Source organism: Gossypium hirsutum, chromosome D06, assembly GCF_007990345.1.
Source record: "Gossypium hirsutum isolate 1008001.06 chromosome D06, Gossypium_hirsutum_v2.1, whole genome shotgun sequence".
NCBI lineage: Eukaryota > Viridiplantae > Streptophyta > Magnoliopsida > Malvales > Malvaceae > Gossypium > Gossypium hirsutum.
The window spans coordinates 7843010-7863218 of NC_053442.1; the positions used below are offsets into that span (position 1 = coordinate 7843010).

The window sequence follows — 20209 nt, forward strand, 5'->3', positions numbered from 1 at the left end:
CTTTAAAAAAAGAGTTTTTTAAAAGAGAGAAATTAGGGGTTTACATCTAGGGCAAAAAAAATAATAGGGTTGTGGCACAAGATGCTAATGCTTTTAGAATTTTGGGAACTAAAATTTTACCAAAATTCTAAACAGGTTGACATCTTCAAATAGGGTTGATATATTGATGGAAATTAGGCCTGGGTCAATTAATAATGATAAAAGTTTTGGGTCTTCGTAGAAGGGTCTAGTTTTCGAGGTTGTAAAAAATGTGATTAATGGTATGATGCAAGATGTCAATGCATGTAGCGTTTTGAGGAATGAAGTCTCGGGTGGGCCTTTACCTTTAATTAGGGTCAATGTTTTGATGAATAATGTGCATGGGTCTATCATTAAAGACAAACATAGTGTCTTTGCAAGAGTGTCAAGCTTTAGGGGTTGGAGATAGTGAGAAAAACGCTAATTTTGGTTTAATTGGAATTGAACAATCAATTCTAGGAGATGGGGGTGTAAAAAATATTGTTAGTTTAGAAAAATCTTTGACTTTGAAAGGGGTGGTACGAAGCCAAATTTTGAATTGGATTTGTCGGCCAATGAAGAGGGTTTGAATTTTTGAGAGGTTAATTCCCATTTTAACCCAACATTTAATGACTTGGTAGAGTTAATGGTAGAACTTAATAGTGACGTCATTGATCCCAGGAAACATTCAGTTGTCGTTTTTAAGGAAATTGAGGTACCTAACATTGTTAAGCCCAATAGATGAGTTGATTCAACCAGGAGAGGTAAAGGGATCTCGACCTCGAAAGGGATGGCATCAGGGATTAAGGGTGGTATTGGACGTAGTAGTGGTGCCATCAATAAAATCATTCGAGGTGTGGTAAACGTTTTAAGAATCCTGGTGATATGAGGGTCTCGCTGTCAGATACCATGAATTTCATGGCCAAACTTATCAGCTCGCAGATTGACATTAAGGCTAAAAAGGTGAGGTTGAATAGTGATGGAACAAGCTATGAAGGTGGCTGCTAATCAATACGTATGGTATGTTTTTTATCCTTATCTTTGTTTTTATATTTTATGAATTTATCTAATTTATCCTAAAATTGTCAAGGTTGTGCTAGTAACAAGTTTTCGAGGATTTTTTGTGAGTATAATCAAGAACACAAACCGGATATTATTAGACTTTTAGAAACTAGAGTTAGTGGTGGTAAATTCGATTCGATTATTGCCAGTCTTGGGTTTCAATATTCTCACCGGGTGGAAACAATTAGTTTTTCTGGAGGTATTTGAGTTGGATCGAAGGAGTCAATTCTGGTCGAAATTCTTCAAAGTTATCCTTAATTCATTTTAACTTGGGTTTTTGATAGTTCTTCGCAACATTGTATCTTTGTCGTCTTTATTCACGGTAGCCCTAATAGTCACAAACGGAGGAGGTTGTGGGATGCTCTAAAGGCGACTATTTCGAATAATGGTTCTTCTTGGGTGGCAGTTGGTGATTTTAACACTTCTAGTTTCCAACGAGAAGAAGGGTGGGTGAGTTAAAGGTAAAAGATGTTCTTCTTTTGGGGAATATATGGATTTAGCTAAGATTCAGGATTTGGGATTTAAATGTGCTTCTTTCACATGACATATAGATGGAGTTTATGAGAGGCTTGGCAGAGCTATTGGGAATGATGCATGGCTTTGTCTTTCCTAACTTGCTCTGTGACTCATCTTCCTAAGCTCAAGTCTGATCACAAGCCTCTGATTTTGTCTCTTCGACCTATGCTCCATTCTGCTATTGGACAACCTTTTCATTTTTTAGTGGGATAGGTTGGACATTTAGAGTTTTTTTTTATTTTGTTAAGGAGAATTGGAAACTTGATGGTTCTATGTCCAATACAGTGTCTAGATTTACAAGTCAACTCAAAAAGTGGAATAAGAAAGTGTATAGCCATATCGAGGTTCGTAAAAAAATAAAAAAAAACTATTTCAGAAGCTTGATACTATTCTGAGGGATATGGATTATTCTCAGTTAGATTTGTTACTTCAGTCAGATTTGGAGGTTAGAAAGGAATTAGAACACGTTCTTTATCATGAAGAACTCTTCTAGAAGCAAAAGGCGAAATGTGATTGGCTTTTTTTAGGAGACCGTAACACTAAATTTTTTCATGGTCTGATGTAGAAATTTATTTAAACAAAGCCAAGTCGATTCACCCAAAAGTTGGCATACAACAAGTAAAAATTCCATCCAATCACTGCATAATCACTTTATAAAGAGGCCCTGATTCCATGCTCTCTATTTCTTGGTGCTCAAACCTGGGTTTTCGACCATGGAATTTTTCCCAAGCTAAATGCTATTGGATTTGTCTCCTTTTATGTATGTTTCTTGGGAGATGAATAGCTAGGCCGATGGCAATACGAGAAACTTGAGTGATGTGTTATTTTTACGTCACAAATTCACACCATTTTATGATAACATTGTGAATACGTCACCCATTCTTAATCATCTTCATTATTCACAATGTTTTTATTTCTTTATCGAAAAGTTTTGTTACGCGAAGTATGGGGCCAAAGTTTCCCTCCAAATCAAAATGGAGGACAAAATATTTTTGTGACGATTAATTACAATTCAAGCTTATTTTTGTTTGATTTCAAAAGTTAATGATTAGAATAAATTTGTGCCTAAATGCAAATATATCAAATTTAAAAAATGAAATATTAAGAAATTCTTAAACGAGATGACTAAACATAGCGGAGACAATTTTTCTAGTGAGAATCAGAACACTAAAAAGGTTCGATTTAAGCCTTTGGATCTAGATGTGAACAACGCTATGGTTGTAGATTCAACCCCGGCATCGGGTGTGTCTTGGAGAGACAAAGTTTTGGGTCGAGGAATTTTTGGATCTGGTTGCGATAAGGAATTTGAGTTTCTTGAAGGAGATGTCATGCGATCTAATGTTAATGGAATACTTACAATCAATTTTTCTGAAAGAGTGCAACAAATTCTCGTCAAAGATATGGTCACTACAATAGTGGTGAAATTTCTGGACCAGAATCTATCTTATACCCTCCTACAAAATAAGATCCACAACCTTTCGAAACCCTTGCAACAGTTCCATCTCATGGATATGGAGAATGGATATTTCCTGGTAAAAGTTCAATGTCGAGAGGACTACAAGAAAGTATTTACCCAGGGGCCGTGGATCGTTCTTGGGCAATATCTCATGGTGCAATCGTGGACTCCAAAATTTAACCCCTTTTAAGCCTTTCCTAGTAACACTATGGTTTGGGTTCGGCTACCTGGTTTGTCGGGTTATCTTTATAAACGATATATCTTGGAGGAAATTGAAAGTTTGATAGGTAAAGTTACTAAATTGGATTTTGAAACGGATAAGGGATCAAGAGGGAAATTTTCCTGGATGACAGTGTATATAAATTTGGGAAAACCCTCGGTTTCCTAGATCTTAGTCAATGGCATGGTTCAGAGGGTCGTGTTTGAATCACTTCCATCAATTTTTTTCTCTTGTGGTAGGTTCGGCCATCTGCAGAATTTATGTTCTGGTTCTGACGTAGCAAATGACACTAAGATGGGTACGAATGTGACGGCAGTAGCCTCATTGGAGAAAAACAATGTGGCAGAGCCGACGAAGGCCTTTGGGCCATGGATGCTCGTTGAACGGAAGTATCGGCGTAACCCAAGGACACGTCAAAATCTTGATAAGGAAACAACCGAAAATGATGTTGTTATTCCAAATATAATCAAGACAACCGAGGAAAGGGAGCTAATGGTGGATTTATCGGAAGTAAACTTTAAAAAAAGAGTTTTTTAATAGAGAGAAATTAGGGGTTTACGTCTAGGGCAAAGAAAAATAATAGGGTTGTGGCACAAGATGCTAATGCTTTTAGAATTTTGGGAACTAAAATTTTAGACAGGCTGACATCTTCAAATAGGGTTGATATATTGAAGGAAATTAGGCCTGGGTCAATTAATAATGATAAAAGTTTTGGGTCTTCGTAGAAGGGTCTAGTTTTCGAGGTTGTAAAAAATATGATTAATGGTATGATGCAAGATGTCAATGCATGTAGCGCTTTGAGGAATGAAGTCTCGGGTGGGCCTTTACCTTTAATTAGGGTCAATGTTTTGATGAATAATGTGCATGGGTCTATCATTAAAGACAAACATAGTGTCTTTGCAAGAGTGTCAAGCTTTAGGGGTTGGAGATAGTGAATTTTGGTTTAATTGGAATTGAACAATCAATTCTAGAAGGTGGGGGTGTAAAAAATATAGTTAGGTTAGAAAAATCTTTGACTTTGAAAGGGGTGGTACGAAGCCAAATTTTGAATTGGATTTGTCGGCCAATGAAGAGGGTTTGAATTTTTGAGGGGTTAATTCCCATTTTAACCCAACATTTAATGACTTGGTAGAGTCAATGGTGGAACTTAATAGTGACGTCATTGATCCCAGGAAACATTCAGTTGTCGTTTTTAAGGAAATTGAGGTACCTAACATTGTTAAGCCCAACAGATGAGTTGATTCAACCAGGAGAGGTAAAGGGATCTCGACCTCGAAAGGGATGGGATCAAGGATTAAGGGTGGTATTAGACGTAGTAGTGGCGCCATCAATAAAATCATTCGAGGTGTGGTGGACGTTTTAAGAATTCTGGTGATATGAGGGTCTCGCTATCAGATACCATGAATTTCATGGCCAAACTTATCAGCTCGCAGATTGACATTAAGGCTAAAAAGGTGAGGTTGAATAGTGATTGAACAAGCTATGAAGGTGGCTGCTAATCAATACTTATGGTATGTTTTTTATCCTTATCTTTGTTTTTATATTTTATGAATTTATCTAATGTATCCTAGAATTGTCAAGGTTGTGCTAGTAGCAAGTTTCCGCGGATTTTTTGTGAGTATAATCAAGAATACAAACTGGATATTGTTAGACTTTTAGAAACTAGAGTTAGTGGTGGTAAATCCGATTCGATTATTGCCAGTCTTGAGTTTCAATATTCTCACCGGGTGGAAACAATTGGTTTTTCTGGAGGTATTTGGGTTGGATCGAAGGAGTCAATTCTGGTCGAAATTCTTCAAAGTTATCCTCAATTCATTTTAACTTGGGTTTTTGATAGTTCTTCGCAACATTGTATCTTTGTCGTCTTTATTCACAGTAGCCCTAATAGTCACAAATGGAGGAGGTTGTGGGATGCTCTAAAGGCGACTATTTCGAATAATGGTTCTTCTTGGGTGGCAGTTGGTGATTTTTACACTTTAGTTTCCAACGAGAAGAAGGGTGGGTGAGTTAAAGGTAAAAGATGTTCTTCTTTTGGGGAATATATGGATTTAGCTAAGATTCAGTATTTGGGATTTAAATGTGCTTCTTTCACATGACATATAGATGGAGTTTATGAGAGGCTTGGCAGAGCTATTGGGAATGATGCATAGCTTTGTCTTTCCCAAATTGCTCTGTGACTCATCTTCCTAAGCTCAAGTCCGATCAGAAGCCTCTGATTTTGTCTCTTCGACCTATGCTCCATTCTGCTATTGGACAACCTTTTCATTTTTTAGCGGGATAGGTTGGGCATTTAGAGTTTTTTTTATTTTGTTAAGGAGAATTGGAAACTTGATGGTTCTATGTCCAATACAGTGTCTGGATTTACAAGTCAACTCAAAGAGTGGAATAAGAAAGTGTATAGCCATATCGAGGTTCGTAAAAAAAACAAAAAAAACTAGTTCAGAAGCTTGATACTATTCTGAGGGGTATGGATTATTCTCAGTTAGATTTGTTACTTCAGTCAGATTTGGAGGTTAGAAAGGAATTAGAACACGTTCTTTATCATGAAGAACTTTTCTAGAAGCAAAAGGCGAAATGTGATTGGCTTTTTTTAGGAGACCGTAACACTAAATTTTTTCTTAAGCGCACTCTTAAGAGAAGGAAGCAAAATCAGATTATGGCTCTAAAAATGAGGCAAGTGAGAGGATTTTTTTATAGGGAAGGTTTGTGTCATGAGACAATTGGTTTCTTCAAGAACCTTTATGGTGAAGATCCTGGCCTGATAAGGGGACTTCCTACTAGTTCGTTCACTCAACTTGAGGATAGTGAGATTAAATTTTTAAGTAAGTATGTTTCTGATGAGGAGAAAAAAACTAATATGTTTGGTATGGGGTTTTTAAAGGCTCCGAGGTGTGATGGCTTCCATGCCTTCTTTTTTCAGAGTCAGTGGGAACATCTTGGGGTTCAGTTTGTGAGTGGGTCAAGGATATTTTTCCAAGAGAAAAAATTGATCCAGAGCCTAATAATTCTTTAATTGTTCTCATTCCCAAGATGTCGAATCCTGAATGCTTCTCACAGTTCTGACCAATTAGTTTGTGTTCAGTTTTTTACAAATTGGTGATGAAAATAATTTCCAATCGGTTTTAGTTGGTTTTCCCAAGAATTACTGGTTCAAGAGCAAATTGGGTTTATTGCTAGGAGGAGCACTACTGACCACATCATTATTGCTCAAGAAGTGTTTCCTTCCATAAGAATTAAGCAAAAATCTAGTAATTTGGTTGGCTATCAAGATTAATCTTGAGAAATCCTATGATCGAGTTGATGGGAATTTATTGAGGCACCTCTCCAAGTTGCAGGTATTCCAAATTTTATTATTAATGTTGTCATGTCTACTATCATTAACTCTACTATGTAGATTATGTGGAATGACACACCAATCCAGAAGTTTCAACTAGTTAAGGGTGTCCATCAAGAATGCCCATTATCTCCCTATCTTTTCATCTTGTGTATAGAATGGCTTGGTCACAATATCTGTTCTAATATCAACGATGGGCATTGGAGGTCTATCCGTCTATCCTGATCAGCACCTCCCCTTTCTCACCTTTTTTTTTGTGCAGATAATTTGATCATGTTTGGCCATGTAAAAAAGGACCAAGCCGTAGTCATGAAAAGAGTGTTGGATAGGTTCTGTGAGTATTCTGGTCACAAGATCAATGTTAATAAAACTAATATTTTCTTCTCAAAAGGAGTAAATGAGGCATTAGGAGGAAGATTGTACGGATTTATTAGTTTTTGAAGAGTTCAAAAGCTTGGGAATTATCTAGGTGTGCCTTTGTTTCATGACAGAGTAACAAACAGTGTATGGTACGTTAGTTTGTAAGGGGGTCTTCGAGTAGTGGTAGAAAAGTGGCTTTGGTATATCAATAATGATTCCCAAATGTCTTTGTGAGGAAATTGAGTGTATGGTATGTCTGTTTGTAAAGGGGTCTTCGAGTAGTGGTAGAAAATTGGCTTTGGTTAGTTTGGGAGGAGGTTTGTTAGCCTAAGAACCATGGAGGTCTAGACTTTCATAAGTTATAGGATCATAATATGTCCTTTATGATGAAGCTAAGTTCCAAACTTAAGACTGATTCTAAGGCACTTTGGGTCCAAGTTCTCCGAGTTAAGTATGGGGTTATGAAAGAACTGTCCGAAACCCTTTCGCGTAGCAGATGTTCGTTCTTGTGGAGGGCCCTTAAAAAGGTTTGGCCACTTATTTGGAAGAATCTTCTTTGGCCCGTAGGGGATGAGAAAAGTGCCAAATGTTGGCGTGATCCATAGGTGCCTAGCATGGGACCTCTAATTAATATGATTCCTGGAAATTCTAACCTTAATTTGGAGTGCATACTAAGTGATAATTTTTTGGATTATGGTACTTAGAATATTGATTTGTTTCGGCTTTAGTTACTTGAGGTGGTCATTCGAAAGATTATTGGGGTTCCTCAACCGCATTCGATAGTTGGTATGGATAGAATTATCTAGGGAGGTACTTTGACAGGTTCCTTCTCTATTTCAAGGTCCTCAATGGGTTAGACTCTTTATCTAGCTTGCATTTAAGTAGAGGTTGTTAACTAATATAGAAAGAGTTTATCGGGGCTTCAATCATAGTTTGTTGTATGGGATATGTGGGCATTCTTTTGAAGATGTGTTGCATGCTATTAGGATTGTACAATAACGAGGAATATTTAGAACCCTCTAATCCCTAATAATCGAAAGGTTAGGTTTTATTCGGATAATCTGCAAGAATGACTCACCTCAAACTTACAGAACTGACATGACCTTCGCTTTGGTGAGGTTGATTGGCAATGTTTATTTGAGATAACTATTTGGCGTATTTGGAAAAATCAAAATCTCTTCATATTTCAGGGTATCTCTTGGAGTTACAATGATACTATTAAGAAGTCATATAGTTGGGCCAGGCATTTTGTCTCTTATGGTAAAGGCCTTACGAGTTTGAATCAATTTCTGACTTCTTGCACAAATTGGACAGGGTTTAAGGTTTATTTGAATACTGATGGTTCTGTCAAATATGAGAATGGTTCTGCTGCTATAAGAGGAATTGTGAGAAATCAGAGCGGGGAGTAGATTTTTGGTTTTAACAGATTCTTGGGAAGTTGCTTAGTGTTTGAGGCTGAATTATGGGGCATCTTAGATGGTTTAGGCATTTTAATGGATCGGGGATATGACCATGTTTTGATCCAGACTGATAATCTTGAGGCAATTAAGGCTATTCAAGAGAGTCCTATAGGAGGATCCAGTTCGACTTTGATTAGGAAGATTCTTTAGGTGCTGTCGCAGTTTGAAAGATGGAGTATTTCGCACATTCTTAAAGGAGATAACCAAGAAGCTGATAGTCTGGTCAAACTAGCACACAGGGAAAGTTATGGATTGTGAATATTTGAAGTATCCCTACTTGGAGAATCGGGCTAATTATTTAGCCTGTAATTTTTATTTTTATTTTCTTCTTTGTCAACAAAAATTAAAATCTTGAATGGTTGATCCTATTGAAAGTGGGTGATTTAAGCAATTACCTAATTAAATCCTTTTAAGTCTTTAGTCAACGCATGCAATCTTAACAATCTTGTAAAACAACGTCAAAAGATTTTATTTTTAATGTAATTATTCATTTATTACAGGTTAATATAAACATTAATATCAATAAATTAATGAAATTAAAAAATTCAATTAAGATACTAAATTAAGGGAAAAAATCAACACATAATTTAAGATATTAATTATTTTTTAATTTCCCCCCTTTTAAACAATATAATTTGTTAATTGAGTGAGATTTGTAAAAAAGAATCAAATTTTATAAAATCAAATCAATACTAATTTTAAAATTTTGAAATAATATCATTGAAATTCGGAAAAAGTATTAAGAGTCATATTGCATTTTGTTCCATCTACTCAAAAAATGAGTAAACTAGTCTCTGTACATTACGTTAGATTAAAGAGAAAATTAGTCATTTTTATTAAAATTTTCATCCATTTTGTATTGTTGAAAACTGGCATGGTTGACAAAATAACCAAACAACAATATGCGGTGTGTCACATTTACCTCATGCTAACGTACATGAGCCATATTTTAATAGTAGAAACGGATAAAACTTTTAACAAAATGATCTATTTACTCTTTGATCTAACGTATAAAAACTAATTTGATCATTTTTTAAGTAAAGGAAGTAAAATACAACATTACTCCTAGTACATGGAATTCTACGATACATTTACCTTGGAATTCCAATCCAATATTAATAATAAAAATTATAACAATTACATGCAAATGCAAAAAATAAAATAAAAATAAAAATAATTGACTAAAAAGTATTTTATTCTAGGAAACCATATATAAATATATCAAAAATGATATTATATATTATAGTTATTAAATCAAACATTTAATTACAAAATGTATTAAAATTATTAAATTAATTAATAATATTTTTAAATGATACATACAATTAAATCCTAACATTTATATAGAAATGGAATTAGTTAATAAATATACTTTGGATCGATACGATAAAAGCATCATATCTATTCAAAAATTTACATATATTACAAATAAAATTATATTGATAAATCAGATAATATTAATGGTAAAAAAATTACAAATATACTTGAGTTTTGCCATGAATCTGTCCTATTAAATAAATCATAAATTTCAGTTCAACAGCATCCTACTACGGCATGTTGTTCAATGGAATGATGAAGTTAAGGGAACAGACAAATGTTAGGGGCGCTAAGAATAATCAACTTAATCAACAAACCAATTATCTATCTAAACACCATAATTTTGAATTTTTCCTTCAAACCCCATTTTGTCGTACCTAATGGCTTGTATAAGTGGGAAAATCAACCCAAAAGGAAGGTTGCTAGAAAATTGACACCCACTGATTCCGACTTTATTAATTGCTAATAATCAAACACGATAGACTCCTATTACCTTCTCCTTTACTAATGATTGCTACCTTTGTTTGATTCTTGTTTAGATAACACCATTTTTAGATTACTTACGGATATATCTCATGTATTAATTGTGTTACATATGTTACAATACAAAATTAAATAATTCAGGATCTATCATATCGGATTGCGAAGAACAAAAATTAGATGTGGAAGCGCACCTAAATTTATTGATGTGGGAGGTCTGAAATGCTAAGTATGATTAATTCGAAATCTTAATTTTTAATTAATTATATGAAAATCTACGCATATTTTACTCATATTTTATTTAACAATTGAAGCTTGATTAATCTTAACCATATTAGATTACTCTTAATTTATGAGTTTCTAATAAAAATAATATGTCATTATTCTTATTATATATGTGTGATTAAACGTATCAAAATCTTAAATATGATGAATACATTAAGCATATCATATCCATCAGTTCACAGTTAGCTAGAATCATGTTATTTACATTACTTTATATTTATTAAGCGAATAATATTCATTTGCTGTCAATTGAGTCTTATCTCAGTTGGCATCGGTATTATTGTCAAAGCAAGAGAATGTGGGTTCAAGTGCGCTGAAACACATTTATCTTCTTGTTTAAAGATAAGAGGATTGTGAAATAAGGGTGTTAGGTTAATGTTAGAATCAAAAGGAAAATGGGAAAGGGTGTAGTGAAGTAGAATTGAATGAAAAGGTAAGGATGGTTCTCAATCTGTCGCTTGATCTTCGTGATGAAGAAAATGGAATGGGATAAAGGAAAGACGTGTGTGTTCATTGAAAATCCCTAACTAGTTTGTTTTGAGTTTCAACACAAACAAAGGGATCAAATTGTAACGAGAGAGGAATTGCAAAAGATACACACTTATTTGTGAGCTTTTATCCAAATTCATCTGTGGTGTAATGACAAAAATTTTTTGTTGATGTCATGTCATGAATTCCATCCTTCAACACTCGTTGTTCCTTCGACTTTATATATATACAACTTATTATTCCATTTATTTTTAATTATAAAATAATAAATATTTAAATATTTTAAAAATATAAAATGAGTATTATAAATAAAATGATATTTTAATAAAGGTTAGTATTTAGTATACGGGCGGTGTACTTTTTTTATTTCACGAGTAGTCTTAAAAAATTGTCACGTATTTCTTTTTTTAAAATATTTAATTTTTTAATCTATAAGCAGACTTAAAAAATTGTCATGTATTTTTCTTTTAATATTTATTTTTAATACTTTATTATACAACCTTCTAATTCTGCTTGTGAAGTCTAAATAATTTCACTGACAAAGAACGGAATATTATTCATTTTAATAATTAAAGTAACCAGGGATTATAGTTCAATTTGCTAAGGTTTATAACTTTTTTTATATTTTTAATTAATCAATAATAAAATAATTTTTAATTAAAATTAAGAAAATAATATATAAAATATTTTTTATTTTTATTTATTTATTTATATTTTATGTAATACAATATTATAATATTTATGTGCATTTAATAATAGCTCAATGTATTCTTTATTTATAAAAGATAAAAACAAATAATAATATAATATTAATTGTTGTCCAATCCTTCATAGATTGTTCCTCCATGCATGGTCGGACCTAGAAAAAGAGGAGAAAAGAAAAAATGAAAATGAAAATTAAGAGAGAAAGAAGGAGAAGACTGTTATCAGAGTAAACACAAAAAACATGCTACAAAAGTAAATTTTTGGAGTAATTTAATCATTGTACTATAGTAAAAAATAATTAGTCTACGTACTAATAGAAAGTGAGCAATTAAAAATAATTTATTGTGGTGGTAACTATTTTTGGTAATAAAGTATTGGGTAATGAGCAATTTCTAAGTGAATCCTTTAAGAACTAGTCTTACCTTATACTTTTGAATTAACCAATCTGGTCTAAGTTTCTTTCTAAAGACCCAATTATTACTAATAGGTCTAAAAACTTTAAACAATTCTACTATTTCTCAAGTATGATTAGACATAATAGATTCTAACTCATTATTAATATCATCTCTCTAAAAACTTTCATCTATTGCTTCTACGACTTCATCATAGATTTTTTGATCATCATCTATAAAAAAATACATGATCAATAGAATCACTTGTTAGTCTAAATCATTAATCTCAATTACAAAGAAGTAAGGAAACCAGGTCTAAAATAAGGAGCAGAAAATTCATGTATAATACCATCTTTCTCACAAACCTCTTTAAGAAAATTAGTGTCATATTCACCACCTCTATCGGATCTAAGACGTTTTATTCTCCTATCAAGTTGGTTTTCTACTTCTGATTTATAAAAAAGAAAAGTTTTATCAGCTTCATCTTTTGATCTTAGGAGATAAGCATTTGTGTATCTAGAGCAATCATCTACAAATGTGATATAGCAGCGTTTTCCATTTTTACTTTCTGTGTTTCTAAAGTATGCTAGATCAGTATGAATTAATTCTAATAGTTCAGTCTTCCTAAGATTAATAATTTTTAAAGAAGGTCTATAACGCTTGGCTTCAACACAAATTTTGCATTTATTAAAGCTACTATAATCTAGATTAGGGAGTAAATTCATTTTTTTAAGTTTTTTAGGATAATGAATATTCACATGACCTAGTCTATCATGCCACATGTCAAAAGATTCAACAATATAAGCAAAAGTGGTGGTTGTATTATTATTAAACATGGTCTCAATCACAAATAACCCTCCACTCAGATAACCTTTCCTAACATAATCTCCATTACAGGAAAGTACGAGTTTATCGGATTCAAAGGCTAGTTTAATGTCTGTCTTATTCAATAATCCACCACTAATTAAATTCCTACGCAAGGCAAGTACATAAAGGACATTATTTAATGCTAACGTTTTGCTAGAAGTAAGCTTGAGAAGATTCCTTCCTTTACCGACTTCTTTTGAGCTGTTAGAGTTACCCATGTAGACTTGTTCATCAACTAGAGCTACTAGAGTTTGGAGGGGTCATAGACGGTCCCGATTAAAACCCAAACTCCTAGACAGAAATTTCTCTAATGCAATTTAAGAAAAATTCTAAAGTTTTAGAAAGAATGAGAGAGAGTAGAAGAAGCTTTGTTTTTCAGTTGTGTATCAAATGAAGGAAAAAATGCCTCCTATTTATAGGATTTTGGAAAAGGCCAAAAAGCAATTTAATAGGGAAAAAATGTGATATTTTTATGTAACAATCATAATTTGTAACGATAAAAAAACAATTTGTAAGTATTGGAAATAATGGTTGGTAACTACTGAAAAAATAAATTTGCATTTCTAATAATTATAACCATTATTATCACTTGTCCTTTTACTTATTTTATAGTATGAGGATTAAATTACTTAATTTATTTTATAAGAGGTTAAATATTCCTTCCATCTTCTTATTATTTAACTACTTCCTTTAATATAATTCGTATATAATTTCTATTTTAATTCCCCTCTCTTTTGTTTTTTGTTTTTAATTACCATAGCTTTAAAAAATAGAATAAAAAATAAATATATATTTGATATATTACAATATATAATTGGTTTAACGTATTGTTTGGTATTGGAGTTTAACTATTTTTTTGAATGTGATATTTATATTATTTTCTGATCTAATTTGGAATATGTATTTAATAAAATATATATATTTTAGTACTCAAAGGTAATAATATTAATTTTTTTAATATGTAATTTGATGAAAGTTAATTGTTAATATTATAATGCTTGAATTTTTATGATTTTGTTAGTAGAATAAATTCAGCCTTAACTGTGAAATTGTTTAATTTTGTATTTATTTTGTCAAATATATTCCGATGGATGTGATTTAAGTTGAGTTTTAGGATTGATTTGATGAAAGTAAATTGCTAATATTATTAGCTAATTATGAATTTTTATTAAATCAACTCTGAAACTCGAATTCAACACTAAAAAATTAACAATGTTACCATCAAGTACCATCTTGAACTTAAAAATATTACAAATATCATAATAAAAAAATAACAAACTCAAACACTAAATTATATATTAAACCATATAATTTTATAAAATGCTAATCACTCTATTTTTAGTGACATAACAACATTTGATTTACTAAAAATATTTTTATTTGATTCCAATTAAATTAAATATAAAATCAAATATACTCAATTCCATTTAAGTAATTCAATATAATTATTATTTAATTTATATAAATTAGAAATTCTATCACATACGTATGGGTCTGAAAATCATAAATTTAGAACACAAATGTCTATTTAAAAATAACATACAATAAATAATGAAATGTACAGTTTAAAACTAATTAATAATTACACATGGGATATGTGTTGTTAAAATGAAAAGATTAAAATTCTCTTAAATAGTTTCATTTATTTTAATTATGAAAGAGAATTCTAGTAATAATGACAAGATTGAAAATGACGTCTACTCAATTAAGAATTTTATTAATAATACAGGTATATAAATGTTAATATTAAAATAATATTTTTAAAAAGTAAAATAAAAATTTCAAATTAACTGGACACGATCTTCAAGGAGTAAATTTTAGCATAGTTCGATGAAACTTTATTTATTTTATGATTGGTCTAAAGGGTTGTAGGATGGTGACTTTTTCTTCACGGGCAAAGTTGTAACTCATTTTGCTTCAATTACTTGATTGTGATTCGAAATTTAGGAGATTTTAGATAAAAATATTAAATTTGAGAAATGAATTTATTTTTAAAATTTTATATTTATTTAAAATATTGACTGAACTCAGATTTATAATATTAAAGTTTGAACTTAATTTAATTTATTTTTAAGTTTGTAATATTTTTATTTTATTTTATGTAATATGCAAGTTATATTATACGAAAATTGAATATATTATACTATAACATAAATATTAAAAATATATGAGTTTAAATTTTAATTAAATAAATTACCTATATTAGTAGTAAAAAGTATGCATAATTACTTAAGGTTAAATTTTGTTATTAGTCCCTATACTTTGTAAAAGTTGTGGATTTTATTTTGTATTTTTATTTGGTCATTTTTAGTTCCTATACTTTTCAAATTTCAAAATTTTAGACCTCACCAAACAATAACTGTTAAAGTTATGTTATTTTTAAATATGATGCACCAAACATATTATCATGTGTGTAATGTAATATCAGCTTATCATTTTCACATATTACTCACTAAAAATCTAATTAATGAATTGACGTCTATCATTCACGTCAAAACCGTTTCAAAATTCAAAAGTATAGGGACTTAGAATGACCCAATTGGAAAAAAAAATCTATAACTATACGCATAGTACATGACTAATGGTTAAATTTAACCAAACAAATTTAACTGTTACTATTTGGGTTAGGACTAAAATTTTAAATTTTGCGAATTATAGAGACTAAAACTAACTAATTTGAAAGGTAGAGAGATTAAAATTGATCAAATAAAAGTACATAAACTAAATCTACAACTTTCGTAAAGTACAAAAATTAATAGCAAAATTTAATCATTACTAAACCTAGCCACATTTAATTAATTATGTCGGACAAATCATATCATAATTCAATTTAGCTCAACTCAACTTAACTCTTTTTTTTTTATGAATTACAAGAAGAGAGTAAAATTATTAGTGCGAGATTGAACAACCATTCTAATTTAAAAAGCTCTAATAATATTCCCTTCCAAAAATTATAATGTACCGAAAAGAATAAAACACATCATTGAACCCAAAAACTGTATAAAATTTCCCGTGAAATGCACATTAATCAATGCGGATTGCCGACACAATAATCAGATAGAGAAAGAAAACAACAGTACATAACTTTAATAAATTAGAGTATGAATTAGCCGTAGATATATATTATCAAATTATTTTTGAGAATATATTTTGGGGGAATGGGTCTCTGAGACCGTAAGAAAATAAAGATTGCGGCTTCGTTGTTCCTTCTTGCAAAAAAGTAGGCCCTAAATTCTCGACATGCAGCTTGCTTTGTTTGTTAGGTAAGAAAAAATCTTTGCTGTTTTCTTTAAGAAATGTAAAGCCCTAAAAATGGTTCCATGTAACTAACGAAAATGACTATCTTAACTTATCCTCCCCACTTCCATTAAACATTTTATTTAATATGCCTCTCTGTTTGCATTTATAGCTCACTTTTCTCAGTAAAGTTTTTATTACTATCCCTTTTTATATATATATTTACATTTTGGCTCCTGTGGATGAGAAACCCTGTTAGGAAGTTCTTAACTTGCCCATTCGTAGAAGAACACTAAAGGGTTTCAAGATCTAAACTTTTGTTTTTCAATTGAATCCAAAGATTGGTTTTCAGCTTTGGTAAATGGGTTTTTGTTTTTGGGTTTGTTTTGGGTATAGCTTGCTTTTTGTAAGTTTACAAGCTGTTGCTGCAGCTGAAGGGGATGCAATTGTTGAGGGTACTGTTTATATTGATGGGAAAGCTCCCATTGGTATCATAGATGATGATTTCGTTTGTGCTACTTTGGATTGGTGGCCTCCTGAGAAATGTGATTATGGAACATGCAGTTGGGGTCTTGCTGGACTCCTCAATCTAGTAAGCCTTTTCTTTTTCAGTTTCATTTGCTCTTTTGAACACTACACCTAGTTTTGTACAGAAAATGTGATCTCATTTTGTACAAAATCAAGGATTTCTGCTAAAGAAGAATCTGCATTTTCTATTTTAATTATATATGAATTTCAATTATGAATTTAACTACTTTATCTCTTGATGGCTTTCATGCCTAGTAAATGTATTCCTGTTCAAATTTTTTTTAAAAAGCCTATTTCCCAGTTTATAATGCTTGCTGAGATGTGTTTCACTTTCATCCATCTTTTCCTATTGCAGGATCTTAACAATAATATATTCTTAAATGCCGTGAAAGGTAAGTTATTCTTTCCATTCGGATAGATATTGTAAATAACAAAAAATATATTTTTTTTTAATTATTTATTAGTCCCTATATTTTTCAGCTTTTTCACCATTGAAGATTAGATTGGGAGGCTCATTGCAAGATAAGGTCATATATGGTACAGATGACAATCAGGAACCCTGTACTTCATTTGTTAAAGACCCTTCTGAGATGTTTGGTTTTACTAAAGGATGTTTACCCATGAAAAGATGGGATGAACTTAATGCCTTCTTTGCAAAAGCAGGGTAAATCAAATAATTACGTCCTTTTTTGTTCTTGTATTCCTTGTATGAATATTTTGACCATTAGCTTAACTCAAGTTTCATAATTCAGGGCTAAGATTATTGTTGGACTAAATGCTCTTGCTGGAAAATCTATAAAGCCTGGTGGTTCAGCTGTAGGAGCTTGGAACTACACCAATGCAGAATCTTTTATACGTTACACCGTTGAAAAGAACTATAAAATCCATGGTTGGGAGCTAGGTAAATGATAAGCCTCTTTTTCTTTATAACATATTTGCAATTCTTGTTAGTTGATAGATGAGATGGAAGACGATTGATGATAGATTGTAATAACTTATATTTGATATCCTTTGCTTGTAGGAAACGAATTGTCCGGGAATGGGGTTGGAACTAGGATCGCAGTTAATCAGTATGCAGCTGATACAGCAGCTCTACAAAGAATAGTGCAAAAGATATACAAGGATGTTGATTTGAAACCCTTGATCATAGCACCCGGTGGGTTCTACGAGTCAAAATGGTTCAAAGAATTCATCGATAAAACAACCACATCCTTAGATGTAGTCACTCACCACATATACAATCTTGGGCCAGGTAATGTACTTCATCTTGTATAATCTTCTGGGAGCTTTAAGACTTGAAAGAAGGTTCTAACTTGACAATCGTATCCTTTTGTCATAGGAGTCGATACCCACCTTATTGAAAAGATTCTTAACCCTTCTGTTCTTGATGGCATCTCTGGAACATTCAGCGGCCTTCATAACGTCATCAAGAGTTCTGCAACTAAAGCAATTGCCTGGGTGGGAGAGGCAGGAGGAGCTTACAATAGCGGCCGTAATCTTGTTACAAATGCGTTTGTGTTCAGTTTCTGGTAAAGTGACAATAACTTGCTATCAAGCAACTTAGGCCTTATGCTCTGATTGGTTTGTAAATGATATTACCTTGGACATGAAATACAGGTATTTAGATCAGCTCGGCATGGCGTCAAAGTATGATACAAAAACATACTGCAGACAATCACTGATTGGTGGAAATTATGGTTTACTAGACACCTCCACCTTTGTACCAAATCCAGACTACTATAGGTAATTGCTTTGTGAAATTCTTTCATTATGAGACTTACATAACTAGAATTCATTACTATAAAGGAAAATTTTTCTTTCAGCCCTTATCACTGCAACCATTTATTTCCAAATACTTCAAAATAAGCTTTTGATTATTTGTGTAAGAGAAAGAGGGAATGCAAAACTATAAAGACGGTCATCATAGTAATCAGTGAAAATAAATTTCCCTGAAACAGATTGCTACACTATTTAGACTTCTTTTTTGCCTCAAACAACTTGATCAGCCTATCATTTATTCCATTTCACTTCAAAATCTGAGGGTGAGCATAAGTTATTCATGATTTTGTCTTAGTGGAAAATTAGTGGAAAATTAGTGGAAAATTAGTGGAAAATTTACAGTATGTTATCCAAGCCCCCATATGCTTGATACTCTGCTTTCTCCACTGCAGTGCTCTTCTTTGGCACCGATTAATGGGAAGAAATGTCCTGTCTACAAGCTTTGATGGGACCAAAAAGATACGCTCTTACACTCACTGTGCAAAACAATCAGTAAGTCTCATACCACAATTATGCAGCAGGTTATCTTCCTTTTCTTGGTATTTGACCAATGTTTCCTATTTTGCAGGAAGGCTTTTCTTGGTATTTGACCAATGTTTCCTATTTTGCAGGAAGGCATCGTGGTACTATTTATCAACCTTGACAAAAGCACTACTGTCCAAGCTAAACTTGCATTCAATAGTACAATGACCTTGCGACACAATCACGAGTCTCGGACTTTGCGCATTCAGCGCATGTCTTCTAAAAAAATGATTATCGAGCTGCCTCAAATGGTTGATGCTGAAATCAGAAGAGAGGAATACCATCTAAGAGCGAAAGATGGAAACTTACAAAGCCGAACCATGCTACTGAATGGAAACATTTTAAGTGTGGATTCATCTGGGAATATACCTCCTCTGGAGCCTTTATATGTAAACTCAGCAAAGCCAATAACGGTCGAACCTTTATCCATTGTGTTCATTCACCTGTCGGATGTTATTCTCCCTGCTTGCAAGGTATAACTCTAAAGGGAACCAAAAGCGGTTCCTTATTGCTAATCAAATAAGAACACATTGCAAATGTACCATTTTTATCCATAGTGAAGAAATTATGGCAACATACTTTTTCCATAAGCACACTTATTTCCTTTCTTCATCCATATGTCTGTGAATGTAAGTATCTATAATTAAGTCAATCTCTTGTACAACAAACTTGTCATTAGCTATATAAAAGGCTGTGGGAGAACAAAACCACACATATTGGTCCATCTGTTAGCAAATGCCAACCAGACGATTCATGAGGGAACAGAAGCTTTTGGTGAGTTAAATGGAAGCATTTGTGTTAGCCAGAGGCCAGGAGGGAAGAGGTTTGGTTTGTGGCTTGGGATTTGCTTTAGAAGAACAACACAAACCATTTACCGGAGGAAATAATTAATAATTAGAGAGAAAACAAGTCAATGAAGTCAACAGAAACCATTCTCCTAGACATGAAAAGACACATGAAAAGCATTTTTGCAAGCATTTTCCTCAGAGACCTTCCCCCCATTCTCCTGCTTCTCTATCCATTATTTTCTTTGCCATCTTTCTTTCTCTTGCAGATGAAGCTATTATATTAATTATTTGATATATAGTATAATTCACAAGTAGATTGAAAATGCAATAAGTGTTTCATTTTTAATATATTTATTTTTTTACTTACCAGTAGTATTCTCAAGTTGTTTGTAAAGTCTAGAAACTACTCAGATAG

At 32.2% G+C, this 20209-nt stretch overlaps 1 protein-coding gene across 3 annotated transcripts; it reads left to right on the forward strand.

The window, feature by feature from the left end:
• Nucleotides 1-16065: 16065 nt before the first annotated feature.
• Nucleotides 16066-19596, forward strand: LOC107901340 (heparanase-like protein 3). 3 transcript variants are annotated; one of them, XM_041095212.1, is made up of 10 exons: nucleotides 16066-16203; nucleotides 16609-16769; nucleotides 17061-17097; nucleotides 17186-17369; nucleotides 17458-17606; nucleotides 17727-17957; nucleotides 18045-18234; nucleotides 18323-18448; nucleotides 18877-18976; nucleotides 19096-19596. In XM_041095212.1, exons 4-10 carry the CDS (start codon nucleotides 17296-17298, stop codon nucleotides 19483-19485), a joined length of 1260 nt encoding a protein of 419 aa, XP_040951146.1. In that variant the 5' UTR covers nucleotides 16066-16203; nucleotides 16609-16769; nucleotides 17061-17097; nucleotides 17186-17295; the 3' UTR covers nucleotides 19486-19596. The 3 variants fall into 3 exon arrangements, with proteins under 3 accessions (XP_040951146.1, XP_016682784.1, XP_016682785.1); XM_016827295.2 differs by having other exon boundaries at nucleotides 16202-16769; XM_016827296.2 differs by lacking the exon at nucleotides 16066-16203 and having other exon boundaries at nucleotides 16208-16769; nucleotides 18877-19005.
• The last annotated feature ends 613 nt before the right edge of the window (nucleotides 19597-20209 follow it).